At 39.9% G+C, this 17,287-nt stretch overlaps 2 protein-coding genes and 1 long non-coding RNA gene across 15 annotated transcripts in view; 2 read left to right on the top strand and 1 right to left on the bottom strand.

Annotated features, from left to right (window-relative positions):
• EEA1 (early endosome antigen 1) overlaps positions 1-12,713 on the top strand; it is a 71,722-nt gene extending 59,009 nt beyond the window's left edge. For 3 of the 4 annotated variants that reach the window (XM_021410195.1, XM_021409413.1, XM_021410952.1), the window contains 6 exons: positions 197-328; positions 2,134-2,319; positions 2,611-2,849; positions 4,294-4,414; positions 4,725-4,823; positions 5,894-12,713. In XM_021410195.1, coding sequence (XP_021265870.1) covers positions 197-328; positions 2,134-2,319; positions 2,611-2,849; positions 4,294-4,414; positions 4,725-4,823; positions 5,894-6,016 — 900 coding nt within the window. In that variant the 3' untranslated portion in view covers positions 6,017-12,713. Of the gene's footprint in view, positions 1-196; positions 438-2,133; positions 2,320-2,610; positions 2,850-4,293; positions 4,415-4,724; positions 4,824-5,893 lie in introns of those variants that run through there. The other variant, XR_002443180.1, reaches the window with a different exon arrangement.
• Positions 13,845-17,287, top strand: part of LOC110392306 — a 58,277-nt gene continuing 54,834 nt past the window's right edge. Inside the window, exon 1 of the long non-coding RNA XR_002434310.1 lies at positions 13,845-13,931. This is a non-coding gene — a long non-coding RNA (uncharacterized LOC110392306). The remainder of the gene's footprint in view (positions 13,932-17,287) is intronic.
• The window catches only part of PLEKHG7 (pleckstrin homology and RhoGEF domain containing G7), a 34,775-nt gene continuing 31,412 nt past the window's right edge, over positions 13,925-17,287 (bottom strand). For all 10 annotated transcript variants that reach the window (XM_021413391.1, XM_021415029.1, XM_021375783.1 and 7 more), the window contains one exon: positions 13,925-15,391. In XM_021413391.1, the coding sequence (XP_021269066.1) occupies positions 15,284-15,391 (108 nt within the window). In that variant the 3' untranslated portion in view covers positions 13,925-15,283. The remainder of the gene's footprint in view (positions 15,392-17,287) is intronic.

Below are 17,287 nucleotides of genomic sequence, written 5' to 3'. Positions count from 1 at the left end.
CTAAAACTGCAAATATGCTGCTAATTGTTTGCACTGCTAATTGGGGGTAGAGATAGTTATGTGGCAATTGTTTTCCTACTTGGAGCTTTTGTAATCAGTTGGTTTGGGTCCTAGACTATTTTTTTTTTTTAAGTGAATTTGGAAATCACTTTTTTAGCGACTTTTAAATATTTTTTATTTATTATTTCTCTTCAAGATTTTGAAAGAAAAAGACTTGGCTAATGAAAAATGTAAAACAACAGAGCTCCAGGAAATAAGAAATAGACTTGAAAAAGAAAGCGCCAAGCTGAGCGAAGAGCTTAGAATCTGCAAGCAAGAATTTGAGAAGGTATATTGAGACAAACTGAGTCTTCATGTGGTTGGTTATCTGATAAGAAATATGTGCCTACTCAGTAGATGTTATCTGGAATGGCTTTACAAAGATGGTAAGATTACAGGTAAGGGAACCAAAGCACAGATTTCACTGAGGTTCCTGGGCAATGCTGACATGATTAGTGATAATCCAGGAGCACCGGTGCCCACTGTTCTTGGCCACGTGGACACAAAATTTGTGTTAGTTTAAGGGATCTTTTTCCAATTTACTTTAGATTCATTGTGGATACCCTTGCTTGACTATGCTGGAGTGCAGAAAAGAAACGATGTCCAAAAATGTCATGAGTAGTAATTTTCTCAGATATTCTAGGCACATCTAGTACTTCTCAAGTATGCGTGGTAGTGCTTCCAGCTCCCTTGATGTGATGTGGTTTTTAAATTTCCTTGGGAGAAAAAACAATGTCAGGGGCCTCATAAAAGGCTCTTTTCCAAAATCATGACAATCAAATGAGCTGTTTAAAGGATAAAAACCTGGAGACGTCAAATAAGTAATTTTTAGTCTTGAGTAAAGCAAATGACTTCTTGCTACGTTCTACATATTTCATTTTCTTAGTCTCTTTAGAAATGAAACTCCTAAAAGGCCATTGGTATACTTTCCACATGATACTGTAAGTAATTATATTTGCATCTGTTAAACACACAGCCTTTAAGTTGCTGCACAAGTATAGGGACTCTACCAAATACTAATATAAAGGAAGTTACATGGTGTCTTAAGTTAAATTTCAGATGTTCTTTTGTTCTCCAGTGTTTAAAAAGTGGTCTCTTCTGTTTAGATAGAAATCTGTAATTTGTTACTGCCAAGCAGTCTATGCTGAGCAATTTCTTGGGTTTGGAGAATGCCTATTATAATTATCATCACTTCCTGAAATCTGTTTTAAAAGAGAAAACTTATAATAATGTCTATAAATTGTGTACACCAATGGCAGCTTCATGTTCATCTCTTGATCTATATACTAGGAGTCAGACTAAAGCAGAAATTGCTTCTTATGGTCCTGTACTCTATTTTCCATCTCTTGCCAGGAAGTGTATAGATGTACTTTTTATAGGACATCCGCTTGTCCTCAGGTTATATTCTCTTGCTGTCTTTGGATTGCTTTTAACTGGCCGTGGAAATTTTGATTTATTTCCATAATAAGGCTGGCAACCCTTATTAAGCTATTAGTACCCATGTGCTTGGCTGTGTAATTTTAAAGGAAAGGATTCCTATAAATTGAACTAGGTATTCTACTTCAAGATTTATTTATTTTTTTAATACAGAGAAACAAACTAATGTTTAGAACCAAATGTATCATTATACTTGCCTAAAACTTAGTGTATATACTTATACATTTAAGATGAAGACAAACCAGCTTCTTTCCATCAATATTTGGTTTTCGCTTTGTCATTCTTATGTTTTTAAGCTGATTAGTGCAACCAAAGAACAATGTGAAGTAAATTTTACAGCTGACTCTAGAAAATGTCAGTGGGCATTTTTTCAATGAATTTTAGAAAATAAACCAACACAGCTTCTGCTATCCTAGTAGAAAAAATAATGCATTAAATTCATTTAAAATAATTGAGTGTTGTTAATGTGTGTATAAGTTTTAAATCTTTGACCATGGAAATCACTGACACTTCGTGCTGTAAAACCATCCTTTCTTCCAGTGATAAAATGAAAAAATACTGCTGTGCTCTTACTGGAAAACAGTTATAGTGCTTTTGAATTTAAGTCAATAGTACTTCTATGTTGCCACTCTAACTTTGGGCTCTTTATCCTAACAGGAGGTGGCAAATCTCAAGGATGCAAAACAACTACTGATTCAACAGAAATTAGAGCTTCAGGGCAAGATGGATAATATGAATTCAACTCTGGAACAGGAGAAGAAAAACCAACAAGCTGTCAAAGATCAGCTGAAAAAGAGAGAAGAGGAACTGAAGAAAGAATGTGCTGAAATTGAAGCCAAACTGGTTAGTATGTAGGGACTATAAAGACTGTTTTGTGAACGTGCCTTTGGATTCTTTTGGAGCAGAGAGGAAGCAGAGAGTGATAACATTAATTTTTAAATGACAAGATCAGAAATCTTTGAGGCATTTAATAGTGTGGGAAAATTCAGTAGGGGACAGTTTTTTTTTAATAAGTTTCACTGGATAAAAGTAATGATTCCAGTATGGTAAAGGTTCTTTGCCTCAATTAAATGCAAGGAATATGGAAAGAATACTTGGAAGATTGTTTTTCTTTTTTTTTTGTTGCTTATTTAGCACTCAGAGGTGAAAGAGAAAGAAGAAGAAAATCGGAAACATGAGGAGAAGGAGACCAAGCTCACCATGCAGGTCACAGCTCTGAATGAAAACCTGGCTACCATGAAGAAAGAGTGGCAAAGCAGTCAGAGACGAGTTAGCGAACTGGAGAAACAGACAGACGATTTACGTGGGGACATTGCTGTCTTGGAAGCAACCGTGCAGAATAATCAGGATGAGAGAAGAGCATTGCTGGAGAGGTAGGAGAGGTCATGATGATGTGAAAGTGTAGTTTAGGAAATGGTTAGCCTTACACCAAAGCTTCTTTCAGTTGACTCCAGATTCTGCATTTAAATCTATGTTTGCTGCTAGAACCTGGGCTACTGGCTGTGGTTTTTGAGAGTGAAACCTTCTGCTGTCCCTCTGAAAGCACAGCAAGTGTCGTTGTGGAAAAAGAACCACTCTTTGTGTTTGACAGGGTGACTGCGTTGTAGGAAATCAAGCAGGCTTATCGGACCCTTAGTTGTCACCAAAGCCCCATATTTGTGCCCGTGCGCAAAGATTTATGCCAATTCCCAGGAGCCTTCTAAATCTATTGGGCGCCTCTGAACTTTGAGGTGTGTAGATTGTGACTTCTCATCTGTTGTGTGACCCTCACAAGGAGTGGCGGAAGGTGCCTCTCTTAACTAAGAAACCTCCCCTTCTCCATCACTCTGAGGCTCCTCTGTCTTGAATGAATCAGAACAGATGCACTAGTAATCTTGGAAGCTAGACCCGCTCCTTAGTACCTCCTACAACACAGAATTTGCTTATAGACTTCTGGATATGTCCACTGCTCATGTTAGAAGACTGAACATTTGGCTTAGACAGATTTTCTAGGATTAACACGAGTCATTGTCTTCCTCCTGAAAACCTAAAATCTTCCTTTCTCCAGTTCTTTTTTAATGTCTGTAGTCCATTTATTAAGAATTACGCAAGCAGAGCTGCTTTCCTTCAGACAGCAGGAGGCCTGCAAGGCAGCAGGAGTTATCTGAAAGCAGAGCTTACAATCTGCAAGACTGGAAACTTTCTCCATCTATTTCCTGAGATGTTTGGTGCAGGCAGAATGGAAAACTTTTATCTCTCCTGTCAGGCTTGTTGATTGGCTTTTGAGCAGTAGGCTTTGGGGAAAGAATGGGATCAGTTCAAATGAGATTCTTTTTGTTTGACACTACATTCTGTGCTGAACTCATCCAGTAACCGTTTTACAGCTTAGTAGAAAGACACATTTTAAAATCAAGCTTTCAACAGTTGGCTGCATTTCAGCTGATGGGAAGTGGCCTTACTAAAAGAAAAGGTTACTTTTCTCCTCTGTTCTCTGAGCTGATCTACTACAGATGCTTTGTGAAGAGTGTCCTATAGCATGGTGATGCTTATTAGAGGATGCTGATTAATGGACTGCATTTGGTACTGTCCCTAGTGCTGGGAGTAGCCCCAAGTATTAATAAGCCCCAGATATCTGGGAGCAATGCCAGATAATCTTAAATTGATTGTTATAACAGAATATTTTTCCAGCCAAGGCATCCAAGAACTTTTCACAGCAAGTATGTTTCCAGTTGGATTTTATGAGGCTACCTATTCTTCTTGGTCATGACAACCTGCTTGCGGGAGGCAGAGTACATCGCCGTATATGCTTTGAACTGACTATTCACTGTTTATCCTTAGGTGTATAAAAAGTGAGGGAGAAATTGAAAAGCTTCAATCCAAACTTGTAGAAATGAAGAAAAAGCTGGACAACACTACTGCTGCAATGCAGGAGCTAGGCCGAGAAAACCAGTCGTTACAGGTATAATTTGATTTGAAGCAATTAAACCTGTTGATTCTGTCTGTGGGGCTTGTGAGAAACAATCAAAGTTTGCATCACATTCATGGTGGGTTACCTTTCCACTGTGATTAAGGTGTTCCTGTGGTGCACAAGGACAACATTCCTTTCTGTAGGTAAACTTTGCTTTAACTTTTCTTTTGGAGAAAACACAAGCTCTCAGCGTTATGGCAGAATTGGTGTTTTTACTGCATAGTACATGCAATTAAATTGAGCAAATCAGTAGGAATTAAATATTCACTTTGATTTTTATTATTTTTGTAAATTTAAATAGATCAAACACACCCAAGCTCTCAACAGGAAATGGGCAGAAGACAATGAGGTACAGAATTGTATGGCCTGTGGAAAAGGCTTTTCAGTGACAGTGAGAAGGGTAGGTGTGTTTTCTTGTGTTTCTGTGGGGATTTTCTTTTTTTTCTGTTACTTTCAAACTATTTCACATGTGATGCACCTTAGAAAATGTCTTTAAAAGTGTTGTGATATTTGAGATGTCTCACTACAGGTACTGCTTATGGTGTCTTAAATACTAAAAGTAATGTTTATGGGGCTTACTGTATTTATGCTTCTTTTGCCATTTTAACAACATTAGTTTATAAATAGTGTTAAGGATTTCAGTCCCTAAACAAGCAAAATTATAGTGTTATGAGAGTAGTTACAGTAAACTTTCTTATAACCATTCTGGACTGGATTTATAAGTGAAAAAGTAAGGTGAATTTGTTGAAACGAGATATACATGAAAATTTGAGACGTCAGCATGGTCTGGAGCTGTGTGACTGTATCTTTGTAAGCACTAGCTAGACACAGAACAGAAGAAACAGCTGGCTATGCGTTAGGTCTGTAACACAGCTGTAGTCAGGTAAGATGTAAATACACCTTCATTGGTGGGGTATGCCCTTCATCCAGAGATTATCATTACATCCCTCCACCAATTGACTTGGCAGTGAAGTAGGTGAGGGATATCCATGAGATTCATTCTGCAGTGCTTCCTGACTTCTTGTTAGGTGGCTCTCCCTGCCCTACATTGTTTGGTGTCATGTCCTTTGGGTAGTCTTTGAACAAAGGCTGCTGGATTGTTTTATTCAAGGGTACTTCTTAATGTGAAAGCAGGTAGGAAGAACATGTTTTATGCAACCAAAAAAAGTTCAAGAGGAGAAATTAACAAGGAGAATTAGTTAGAACCAGTTCAGTTCCAAAACTAGCATAGGCAGCACTCAGTGAAGCAGCACTTCTAACGATTTTACTCCTATATCCTTTAGAAAGGATTTAGTCTATGGTCTTCTATGTGCATATAAGCTCAGGGTGCTATGTAACTACTATTTAAAAATTCAAACTTCTGAAACATGAAAAAGTTGAGTTGACATGATAATGATCTCCATTAATGATCTGTGCCCATAGCTCTGTAATCAATGTTCACGGTATATGTTTTTTTTTTCTCTTTCACAGCATCACTGTAGACAGTGTGGAAATATCTTTTGTGCTGAGTGCTCAGCAAAGAATGCCTTAACTCCTTCTTCTAAGAAGCCTGTCCGGGTCTGTGATACTTGCTTTAATGACTTGCAAGGATAACTGGTGTGAGTGACAAAGAAATGTTACACTAAAATTTATTATTTCTGTTGATGCACTTCATTCAGCACTCAGACTACTACTCAGTTTGGACAATGATTGTAACACTTGGCAAAATTTAGTATATTTTAAAATGTTTATTGATACCAAGTAAAACTATTGTATTTTTTGTGAGATATGGGCTCAGATCACCCATGCTTATTGCCGTCTGTCCTGGAAAGAGCTTCTATGTCTAGATTAGAAATACCCAGTTATTTGTAAATAAAGTTTAAACAGAGGAAGTAACAATGTATTTTTTTATCTTTATTTTTTTTTTCAAGAGGAAAATGCATTTATGTGATATTGCAGTTTATGCTTGTTTCCTTCAATGGAAAAGGAAGATGCAAAAACTTGTGAGGATTTTGTGTATCAAATGTTGCTGTAATAGCATAACTCATTGTTGAATTTGATTGCGTATCTGATGTTCTTTATAACCCCTTGTGGTTTTGTTTTCTTCCTCTCTCTTTGGTTTTTGGACTTTCCTCTTTAAAGTCCAAATGCCACAATGAGGGTTAAATGGCTGGACTCAACTCTCAGTTTTATTTGCCCACTTAGAACTTGTGGTATCAGCACCTGAGTTCTTACCCAACTACAGGACTTGGATACTGGAATATCTTTATGCATACTGTACTGCATAGTTTGTGTGTGTGTGTGTATGTGTGAACAAATGATGAGACCAAGTTTAGTGGGCATTGTAGGAACATTACACGAAGCTCTCCCACATGGACTGATTTCACTTTTACATATTTGATGAATTGATTTTAATATTCCAGAAACTCTTTATATGCGGGTTTTAAAAAACAGTGCGGATAGTAGCCTGTAGCCCATTTGTCACCATGCCCATACTCTGGAAGCTCCAAGAAGTCCTTGTGGTTCTGAGGCATGTCCTGAAATTCCACACCAGGAATCCTACTAAGAAAAACTCTCTTCAGAGGGTGTTGCAGTTAAGCTGAACTTCTCCTCTCTCTTCCTTCAGCTTTTGGTGGAAGAAGCTGAACGCCTGGTACTCCTAACAAACCTCACTTTTCCATTGTTCCATCTGTCCCCTGTTGCTGAGGGTTCTTATATTGTATGCTAGTTCTGTGATTTAGTCTGCTTAGAATGGTGACTCTCATGGTGCTGGCTTAGCTGTAAGCCAAACAGCTCTAAACGAACAGGTCAGTATATACAGTTTTAGATCACAGATTCATTGAATTGCTTGGGTTGAAAGGGGCCTTTGAAGATCAACTACTCCAACCCCCCTGCAATGGACACTAAATCACATTGCTCAAAGTCCCATCTGACCTGACTTTGAACACTTCCCCTGATGGGGCAGCCGCAGCTTCTCTGGGCAGTCTCTTCCAGTGTCTTACCACCCTGTATTTGTTCAGATTTTACTTTTCTGTACTTGCAACAGAAGTTTCCTGTTGCGTTCGTGTAAATTCCAAATCTTTTTGTTGTGTTTTTATTTACACTTGTGTTTTTTTTCCTGCCTGTGTCTAACTTTCTCTCTCTTTTAAATAAGTATCTGGTGTTTGGCCTCAAAACTGTTAATATTATTTCTTCTGAGCTAAAGTTATCTCTTCTGATACTTAGGGCCTCTTTGTCTTAAATACTATAATAAATTCTTTACAACCCAAGCCATTCTCTGTCTTACAAAGTTGTGCTGGCTGTTCAGAGATGAGAAATATGTCCTGAGTTCCTCTATTCCTTGCCTACCAAAGTAAGGAAACAAATTCTGTTACATTGATGGGCAGTTAGCCATCTTTAGTTTGTTTACTTTTATGTACTGACAGCTCTATATGTGAATGAAGAGGAGACCCTGGTGAAAAATGTTTTGTCCTGACTCTCAAATGAAAAGAATTCTTAATCCCTCTTCCCTGGTAGTGATCTGTGTTTCATACCCTAACTGCCTAGTTCTAAATTTGCATCCTCAAGGATTCTTCCTCAATGAGTTCTCTTAAAATTGAATTATTACTGAGAGTTGCTTGCTTGAAGGAAACGGTTGCTGTAGCGACTCCATGTGAAAGGATCCTCTGGACTTGCTGCATCTCCTTGTTGTTGCAACTACTCAAAATAAGAATTCTTTGAATAGAAAGTAAGAGCAGAACTCTGCCTCTGGGAATTTCTTCTGTTTATTTATTAACCGAGGGAATCCAGAAGGTTTGCTTTCAAGCCTTTCTTTGTCTGACAAGTGACTTCAGAAATCTGGCAAAGGTAGAGATATTGGAGTCTTGCTCCAGCCTAGGTCTGGTTGTGAAACACATGGAGCCTGGTGCTGCTTTCAGGGCAAAGGACAACCACACTGAGCAGAAGGGATTTTAAGAGTGAAGGGGGAAGCCTCCCACAGCTATGAGAAGGACAAAATGTATGTGGTAGATGAAGGTGGAAATCTCTCAGGGGAGGTGGGAGATGGTTAAAAGACTCACTTGTGTTCAGTTGTTTTACTTTTGAATGGGGATGTTTAAAACCTGAGGAGATGGCTCTTCAGTAGGGAGGAAATGGTAGAAGTTCTGATAGAGTTGTTCTTGATTTAACCTTTTGTGATGCTTTTGTGTTAAAGATGAGCAAAGTCACCTCACTCAGCTGGCTGCTGAAGCAGTGTGTTTGGTTGACCAGAGGATAACTCTTGATGCGGAGCTCCCCATCTTCAGGGTGAAACCAGCTCTGTTTCTGAAGGTTGGTTTTTGATGTCCAGTACGTATGACTTGACTTTTTGAGGGAACAGAAATGTTTTTCAAATACATATTTGCAGAAAAAAGAATTGTTAAAATTGGGAGGAACAGCACTGGGGGTAGAATCTTTCATGCTTGAGGATTGAGTCTGCAGCAAAGTTGGGAGTTCTACAGCTTTTCACTGGAGTATATTAGTGACTTCATTGCTAAATCTTACGCTCCTACACTTTTGCTTATGATTCTTAGTGCAGGTCTATAATCACTGACGAATCGATGGACCATATAATGCTATCAGCCTGGCTTTCAGGTTGGAACCTGTGCTCAAGCTCAGGAAAATGACCTATGAGGGTTATTGTTGTTATTATAAGGAAAACTGGAAGTTGAAAAGCTCTGTATTTGTAAATCTGCTCACAGATTCTGTTACTTTGGTGAGCATGTTTTCAGTAGGAATATACTTTTTTTTTGTTATTGTTGTTGCACTGCTTTAAAATAGAAATAATAGGAAAAACTTAGAAAAAAGACTGGTAGGTTTCACCACACAGAGTTAAAGGACTCTGGATGAGGTAATTGAGTGCACTGATTTTTCAGTCTATAAAAACAGAGAATAAAATGGCAGAAGAAACTAGAACATGGGAACCAGAGGACATGGAGTGATTTGTTTTAGCCTTTAGCAAGAACCACATTGCTCTGATTTCACTGAGGAGAGGCCATTATAGAGCAAGATGTAGAGGGAAGAAATGGTAAAACCTATGCTTGCAGAAGTAGGTATGTGGCATCCTCAAGCTGCCTTTGGTTACCCGCCATTACTATGGCATCAGGAATGCAACGGTGAACTGTGGGATTTTTTCCTGAAACTGTGGATGAAGTGTCCTCAGAGAGGACATTCAGAATCTTTGGTGGGAGCAGAATGTGAAACACCAGCTGCTGCATGGGCTGAGATGATCTATGGAAGTATTTGGAAGTAAAGGGTGGTGGTGTTAAGGATGGGGAGAGGTTCTTTTAACTTTCTGGAGATGCCACATCTCTTCCTACGTGATCCCTTGGTTTGTTGTCTCCAAAATACCAAATTCTACTGTTTTGCCTCATGTCAGCAGTACATACTTCATATTTCCACACTGCAGTCCCTGTGGAGGCAGGTTGCGTTGCAGGGCTCAGTGGCAGGCTTTTGATCTTAGCTGGTTATGCTTAACTGTTGTTTCTTCTCCCCATGAATTCCTTCCCTCCAGTGACCTTCCCCTTTCTACAGTGATTTAACAAAGACAATAAAACTGAGTCACAGTAGGAAAACTTGCTGTCTGCAGATGAGGAGGTAAAGGGAAATTTCTGCTGCTGCTTCTAGCAATGCTTTAACTTAAAGTGCAGTTTTTTTCCTCTGTTTTTGGAAGGTGTCAAGTAACCGAGTTGTTGTGGAGTGTGGGGCATTAGCCTCACAAGAGCAATGAATATTTTTGTTAGTTTTGGAGCCACCAAGATTATGTGTGAATCCTCACTAGAGAGCTTTTCTTAGTAGAGGAAGAGGATATTTGGAAGCACAAAGTAGCCTTGCTGTGTTTGTATAACATCAGCAAGAATAATTGAATCTCATATACTAGAGGTAAGAAAAGTGACATTCCTGAAGAGGGGACCTGGAAAACTCAAGTATTATTCTAGATTGTTAAATGCCAGTTGAATGGAAAGCTGTAACAAATGCTTTTTGCTAAAATTAAAAATTTATGACCAGTACTCAGTGGCAGACAGAAAACTGCTGGAGCTGAAGTTCAAACAGAGCATAAACTATGCCAGGAAGAATGACACAATAGTTTAAGTATGTTAAAACTGATAAATTACTCCTCCTCCAGGGTACCACCCTTCCACTCATATTCTCGTGGGACTAGGAAATAACACTGTCATTTGCACTATGCACTTTTTGCTGTCTAACTGAATATAATCTGGAGTAAGTGGAATGGCATTGTTGGCATTGCATGTGTTAGCTGTAATCAGTGGACAGAAAGTTTATCTTCAGCTGGACTTTTCACTGTATTACATTTGGCCCCTTGCTATGTAAGGAGAATTGCACTTATAATTACTGCGTATCAAAAGCAAGATCATCTGAGAGCACATGTAACAAGAAAATTCATGTAGTCACACACACATTGTCTTTGTAGAGCTTCATTTTAAGATTATAAAATGAGAATATGTGAATTTTATATATTTTCAAGGTTTTTGCCAGTTGTTCAGTTCTTCATTTATGAAGTATTGACCTCACTTCTAGGATAAGTCTAAAAGTATTGTCCAACCACATCCTCTCTCCAAAAGCACTAAATGGTTTACTTTTCAAAGCCAGCAATAATTGGACAGTAAAGTCCCTCCACAGAAACTCAGTTTCACTTTCTAATTTTTATTTTTTAAGGGACGCTGAACTAAGAGCTTTTAATCTTTAGAGAGAGCATTAGATGCTACTTACGATCACAATAACAGAGAAAATAGGTACTAGTTAGGGTCATTAACTCTGCCTTTTGCCTGTAGCATGCCACATACTATGCACTCACCGTGCAGCAGATACAGGAATATCAGGTCAATTGAAGATTACTGAAGCCCCACTAACACTTTTGGATCAGTGTTACTATGAAAGCAGAAGCCTGGTAGTTATGCTTTCCAACTTTGCCTCCCCCTGTGACTTAAACTAAAAAAAAAAATAAAAAAAAAATCTGCATTTCCTGCCTTTTTTGGGTGAAGAGAGCTGGGAGCAGGGCTTATTGTTAAATGTCGACAGGCCCGCACTGGCAGGCCCAGGCTCCTGCTGTTGGGTTTATGGCAAAGTGCTCTGTTGTATCACGCTGAGTCTTGATTCCTGGCACAAGAGGGGTGTTTGGGAGAATGTCTTGCTGAGTTAGCAAATACCAGAACTTTTTATATTTATGTGTCCAAAATGCTGCTTGTATAGGATTTGTCACTTTTGTAAGAAAAGAAGAAAAAAATCACAAAAAAAAGTCATAAAACCCCACCGTTTGATACCATTACGTAAGATTTCATTTGAACTACCTCTCAGCATATGATTCAAACATTAGGTAAGTTTTAATAGCGTTTGCTCGCTGTCACATTATCTAAAATTTATAGTGAATGCCAAAATCGCAAAAGTTTATCACCAAAAAATAATTAAAAAAAAATATTAAGTCTTTCTTTTTATGTGTTTGGAAGCATCCAATAGTTTCAAGTTCCAGTAAACTCTATTGTATTCTTTTAACCTCCGTAGTTTTAGTCTTGCAAACTCTTGCTGCTGGACAGGAGACAAATCATAACCACAAGCTTTCATAATCACGGTCTGCTGAGTAAAAACAGTTTGGTGTGCAGCATTGTTGTTTGGCTATGGATAGCCTCATTCACCAAATGTACCATTAATTGAGCATTTTTTTCTTCAGTACTCGCGATGTGAACTTGATGAATGGTTTCTGCAATGGATGCGTGCCACAAACAGCATTGTCTTGTTTGCCTCTTTCCTGAGTTTTAATGATCAGTTTATTATTGCGGATGTGAATATCGCACATACAACTTATTTTCTGTATAATTGTATAAAATATAAATGGAAAAAGTTTTAAGTTCTTACCCGGTATTTAGAGGTAATGTATTATAACAGCCTTATGATACAGTTTTACTTACAGAGTACTGCACTTCTTTTAAACTGGATCATACCATCTTGGTAGGTGTAGATCAACTTTGCATGAGTGTGTTTGGGTTTTGTTTCTTTTTCATTGAAGTTTGATTCTTAAGTTCTGTTTCAGTGTTTGTGTTTACTACTTGTGATCATGTAGTTGTGCCTTACATTGTGAAAGAATTTAGTCCAGCGTGCACTGTAATTCCTAAACTTTGAAAGTGTTGAAAGTTTGAAAGGTGGCTGTGGATTTGGATGAGAAAATGACACCATGCATCAACCGGTTCTGTATAAACTACGATGAAATGTTATTGAAATGTAATTTTTGTTTTCTAACCTGTTATAGGATTGATGAATGACAATAAAAGAAAAAATTAGACCTTTCTAATAGACCTTTCTGTCATTCGCTTTAGACAGCAAACTGCTTGGAAAAGGGGGATATATCATCCTGTAAGTGAACTGGTGGGAAGCCATGCATTTGAGAGCAAGCTATATGCTCCAATTTCTTAGACTTGTGGGAAGGTGCAACAAAAACTTTCATGAGGAGACAGTGCAAATGACTTTTTCACAAGCTAAATCCAGAGTAGTTTTTCCTTTCCCAGTAATTGCACTGGTGGGTATACTCGATTCAGTTAGTCTTTTGTGAGTCAGACATTGCATTCAGTGCAATCTGACAATTGGCATAATTGGAAGACTTAGCTGGGGTGCTTGTTCTACTTCTTCAAATTAAGGATGTGTTCACCTGTTGGGCAAAAGCCACATGAAGAGCAGAGGGAGAACCCAGGCGATCAGTGTACGTACAATCAGTCCCATGATAAAGTGACAATTGAATGATGGGAGCATTCACAAATACTACATTTAGAAACTGAAGCAGATCTTCCTAGGGTCTCTGTGTAGACAGTAGAGAAAGTTTGAGAGAGGTCTTCTCTGAAAGGCAGTTCAAGTTGGGAAGTTCATTTCTGCCTTGATTGTTTTCTGGGGCATATTTCTCTTCAGACCATATAAGAGCCTGTTGAGTTTGTCTCCCTGAACACAGGTGTGGTGTGAGTACTGCCTTCCCCTAGCATGTCCTCCTTTAGGGATGTGCTGACCTCCAGGAAACAATCTCCAGCACTGCTAAGTTGCCTGGTAAACTGAACAGACCTGTCTTAATGGCCTTTCTGGAAAAAGTTTTCTAACAGAAGTGCAAAAACTCCCCCTCTGACAGCTCACAAAGCGTGGGGCTTTATCTGACTGGTGTGACTTCTCTGGGCTTAAAAATCATTCTTTGGAAACATCACTGGCTGCAAGGTACTCTGAGGTTCTGGGGAGGCAGCAGGGATGGGAGAGTGTGACCAGGTGCAGCTGAGTGAAAGATCAGTGGAGACTGAGCACAGCTGTTGAAGCCAAGCTGTGGTTAAGTGTTTGCAGCTTGTACAGCATCCTGGAGTAGATCTGCTGTGTCTGCTTAGTTCTGTTGTCCTGTCCTCTGCATTCACCACTTGGTGTGAAGCCTGGATGGCTGCTCCTTTCTCATGAAGCTGTGACAGGAACTTCTATTGTGAGCATAAAGGGGAAGAGCAGGAATGTGTACTGCATCTGAACAATGATGAACCAGGTAAGTCCATATACAACCTCTGTTCTGGAGTCTGTATGTATAGAGGTGAACAAGTTCAGGGGGATAAAAGACACCACTGCATCCTGATGGGTGGAGCTGGATTAGGGCCAACATTTGAACTCATGACTTCGATGTTAGAGCAGAGATTAGGAGGCATGCTGATTTAACCATGAGCTATGGAAACAGTTGGAAGGGCACTTCTAAATCCTTCAGCATACTCCTCGTCTGTGTAGTTTCCCTATTTGGTTCCTCCTGAAATCATTTCTGGCACTGAAAGTCTATTTTAACGGTTAACTTCCCTGCTTAGGGAGATTATATTGTTGGGCATGGCAAGTAGGAGATGTGGCAGGATCATGTAGAGTGGCTCTGGGGAGTCGGCCTTCCTCTCTTGACTATGGTTAATTTCAGGCACTTAGCCAAGGCTAACCTGGTGAGAACACTCTCCTCCCTCAGTAGTAACCTGTGAGAGTGTTGTAGTAAGCAGATGCAGACTGTTCTGTGGGTCCATTCTGGTATCTCTTAAAAAAAAAAAAGTGACTAACAAGTGCATACTTCATGGATCACAGAACTGAAGTATTGAATGGTTTAATGCAGAAGTTCAAGTTTTTAAAGAGAAGTTGAAAAGAGAAGAAATAGTGCAGCCTTTGGACTTCCATTTTGCTGAGAATAAATAATACATAATGACAGATCTGGTAATAACAATGTGAAAAAAATTCAGGGAAAAAAGGTCCCCATTATATGTAGAGCATCACTGCACTTTTGTTCTCTCTTTTTATGTATTCTGTGGCTTCTGTAGTGTACCTGGATGTTGGATGTAAGAATGATCTTTTCCAAAGAAACAGGGCACTAAACAGCCTCCTTGCGAAAATTAATGGAGAATTAAGGCAATATATGCTTTTACTTATCTGCTCCCACAACTTCAATGTGCAATGCAACAGATGAAAGGCAGTAGGTATGGGAGCTATGGCTAGAGAGTTACCTACAGTTCTGATTGTGTGAAATGTATGAATACAGTTTGTATGAGCTCTAGGCTTCTGGTGAATGAGTTCTCACCAACATAGGTATTTTCCTTGTCCTGCTTTTTAGGAAAGATCAGGTCATATTAACACTTCCCTGGATGGGAAGAGCCTTCCCCATGCTGAAGCAAAAATGCATCTAAGAGTGATGCATTTGTTGTATGGCTCATTCTCCCCCTCCAATTTATTCCTACATCCTGTGGTCAAAACTTGTCGCTTCTATTTAATCGAGTCAGAAGCCTGTTAGTTTCAGAAAGTTAACGCAAGTTGGAAGAAATAACAGTGCTATTACCACAGTAGTCTTCTGCTGGATCTGTCAGAACTGTGCTGGCATTATTAAATTTCAGAGGATTCAGCTGGGGAGCAGAGAAGAGTGTTTTTCTTGGTTTCATGTTGCTTCATGTAATTGGAGATTGCTCTTTCTATCTGTGACATCCATGTTTTCTGTTACAAGAAAAATAATTTGTAAGCCTAGTCAATCTGAGAAGTTCTAGTAATTCAGACAGATGAACACCCACAAGCCAAGTGTTTCTTCAGGACCAGGCTTTTAATTCACAAAGTGAGCACGAGTTGTCCCAGAGTCCCAGTTGCTTAGGCCACAGCGCATGACTGTGTCCTGGGCCAGAGATGTACAGTGAAGGTTTCCTTTTTGGTATGAAGATGGGATTTTAGTGCTCTGCTTTTACATTTGCTGCTGGCTATTTCACCTGTTTTGGTTTAGTATTTATTCATTTAATGTTGTCCCTGCAGCTTGGGCTCCCTGTAACGCTGGTTAGGACATCTCCAGTGCTATCAACACCACAAATGGTTGACTCATCTGAGATCTGTCACGTACTGCCACATGAATTTCATTTTCCTGCACCATGCTGACAGCATTCAGCTCAATATCCTCTATCATCCAGGTTTGAAGGCGGAGGGTGATGGCTGCGGAGGGGTTTAAAATACTGAACTCCTCTCTGTGCTAGTTCAGATGGTCTGGGTCACAGAAGCTGAGCTGTCTCAGAATTGCAGTGATCAAACATTGCAAATTGTTTGGCAGCAGTACGAGCTGGAGGTGTGGCTGTGCGTCTCCCACTGTAAGGGTTGTGCTTTGCCTAGTCAGCGGCTGCTCTTCCTGCTTTAATGTGCTTTAATGAATCACTGAACTTTGATGCAGGAATAGAAATGTGTGAGGAGAGGCAGCCTGCTCTACTTCATGCTATGCTGGGATTCACAAATTTGGTTACTGACCCATCAGGTTGTTTCTTATGTGTGTGTATCCTGAATGAGATAAATACATCACTGAAAAATATATGGCTGGGAGGTGGATTGCATGCTGGCTTTGGTATGGGGTGGTTGCTCAGCCCTGCTGGAACTGCTGGCAGGGAGGGGATGATGCAGTGTTGTCTGGTCTGCCAGGAGTGGTCTCTTAGGAGACTTCAGATACCAGCTTTTTGTGGCTGAGGGAAAGGGGGCAGGGAAGAAGAGAGCAGAAGGCAGGGCTGCTGCATGGATGGGCTGCAAGCAGTGCTTCAGTTCTGCGTTTTCTTACGTCTGCCAAGTACTGTGGGTCTGAGAGGGAGGTGGGAGTGGGGCAAGGTGTTCACCACATCTCTGTTACATACTGGGCAAAGATTCAGGTGGCAAAAACCTGGAGCATGCGTTCCCCATGCAGCTGATGCAGAGATATGTTGCAGTGATGAGTGCGTGGTGGGTCAGAGGGCCTGGGCCTGGTGAGGGGAGCTGGCAGCCCACGTGGGCCCATCTCAGCATCAGGAATCCATGAGGTGGTTTGCAGAGCAGCTGCCCTCTGGGGTGAATCAATGGAAATGTCACACTTATGGCTTCATTCAGTGTGCTTTCCCTTGTGACACGGCTTATCTACCTCAAGCTCCTGTTCTGATGGCCCTCACAGGTTGGTCTTAGCAAGATCATTGTCCTTTCTCCTTGCAGATCATATCAGCCAAAGCCATGAGGGCATCTTGACTGGCTAAGTTTGTTTTAAAAAATATGCTGATTGTGCTGAGATCAGGCTTAGGAGATGAAATACTGTAGTTTATTCAATAAACAGTGTTGGATAGGGCCTACCTTTCCTAGGGATCAGAGAGACTAAAGTCAGCAAAATGCTGTAATGTTACTGCATTCATGTGGAAAGAGCCTTTTGGTGCCGGATTTTCTTGGTAGTAAAATAAAACTGGAAGACACTGATAAGGTGGTTGCAACCTGGCACGAAGACAGCTTTGAAATATCACCTCTCCTGTTCAGTAACAGGTAACTGCTTCTTGAGGATGTACCTATTCCACGTACGAACCAGTGGCTTGGAGATGAAAAGAGTTCACTCATTTCTTTTCCCTGAAAAAG

This window comes from Numida meleagris, chromosome 1 (assembly GCF_002078875.1).
Source record: "Numida meleagris isolate 19003 breed g44 Domestic line chromosome 1, NumMel1.0, whole genome shotgun sequence".
In the NCBI taxonomy this organism is placed as follows: domain Eukaryota; kingdom Metazoa; phylum Chordata; class Aves; order Galliformes; family Numididae; genus Numida; species Numida meleagris.
This window is presented reverse-complemented; position numbering and strand designations above follow the sequence as displayed.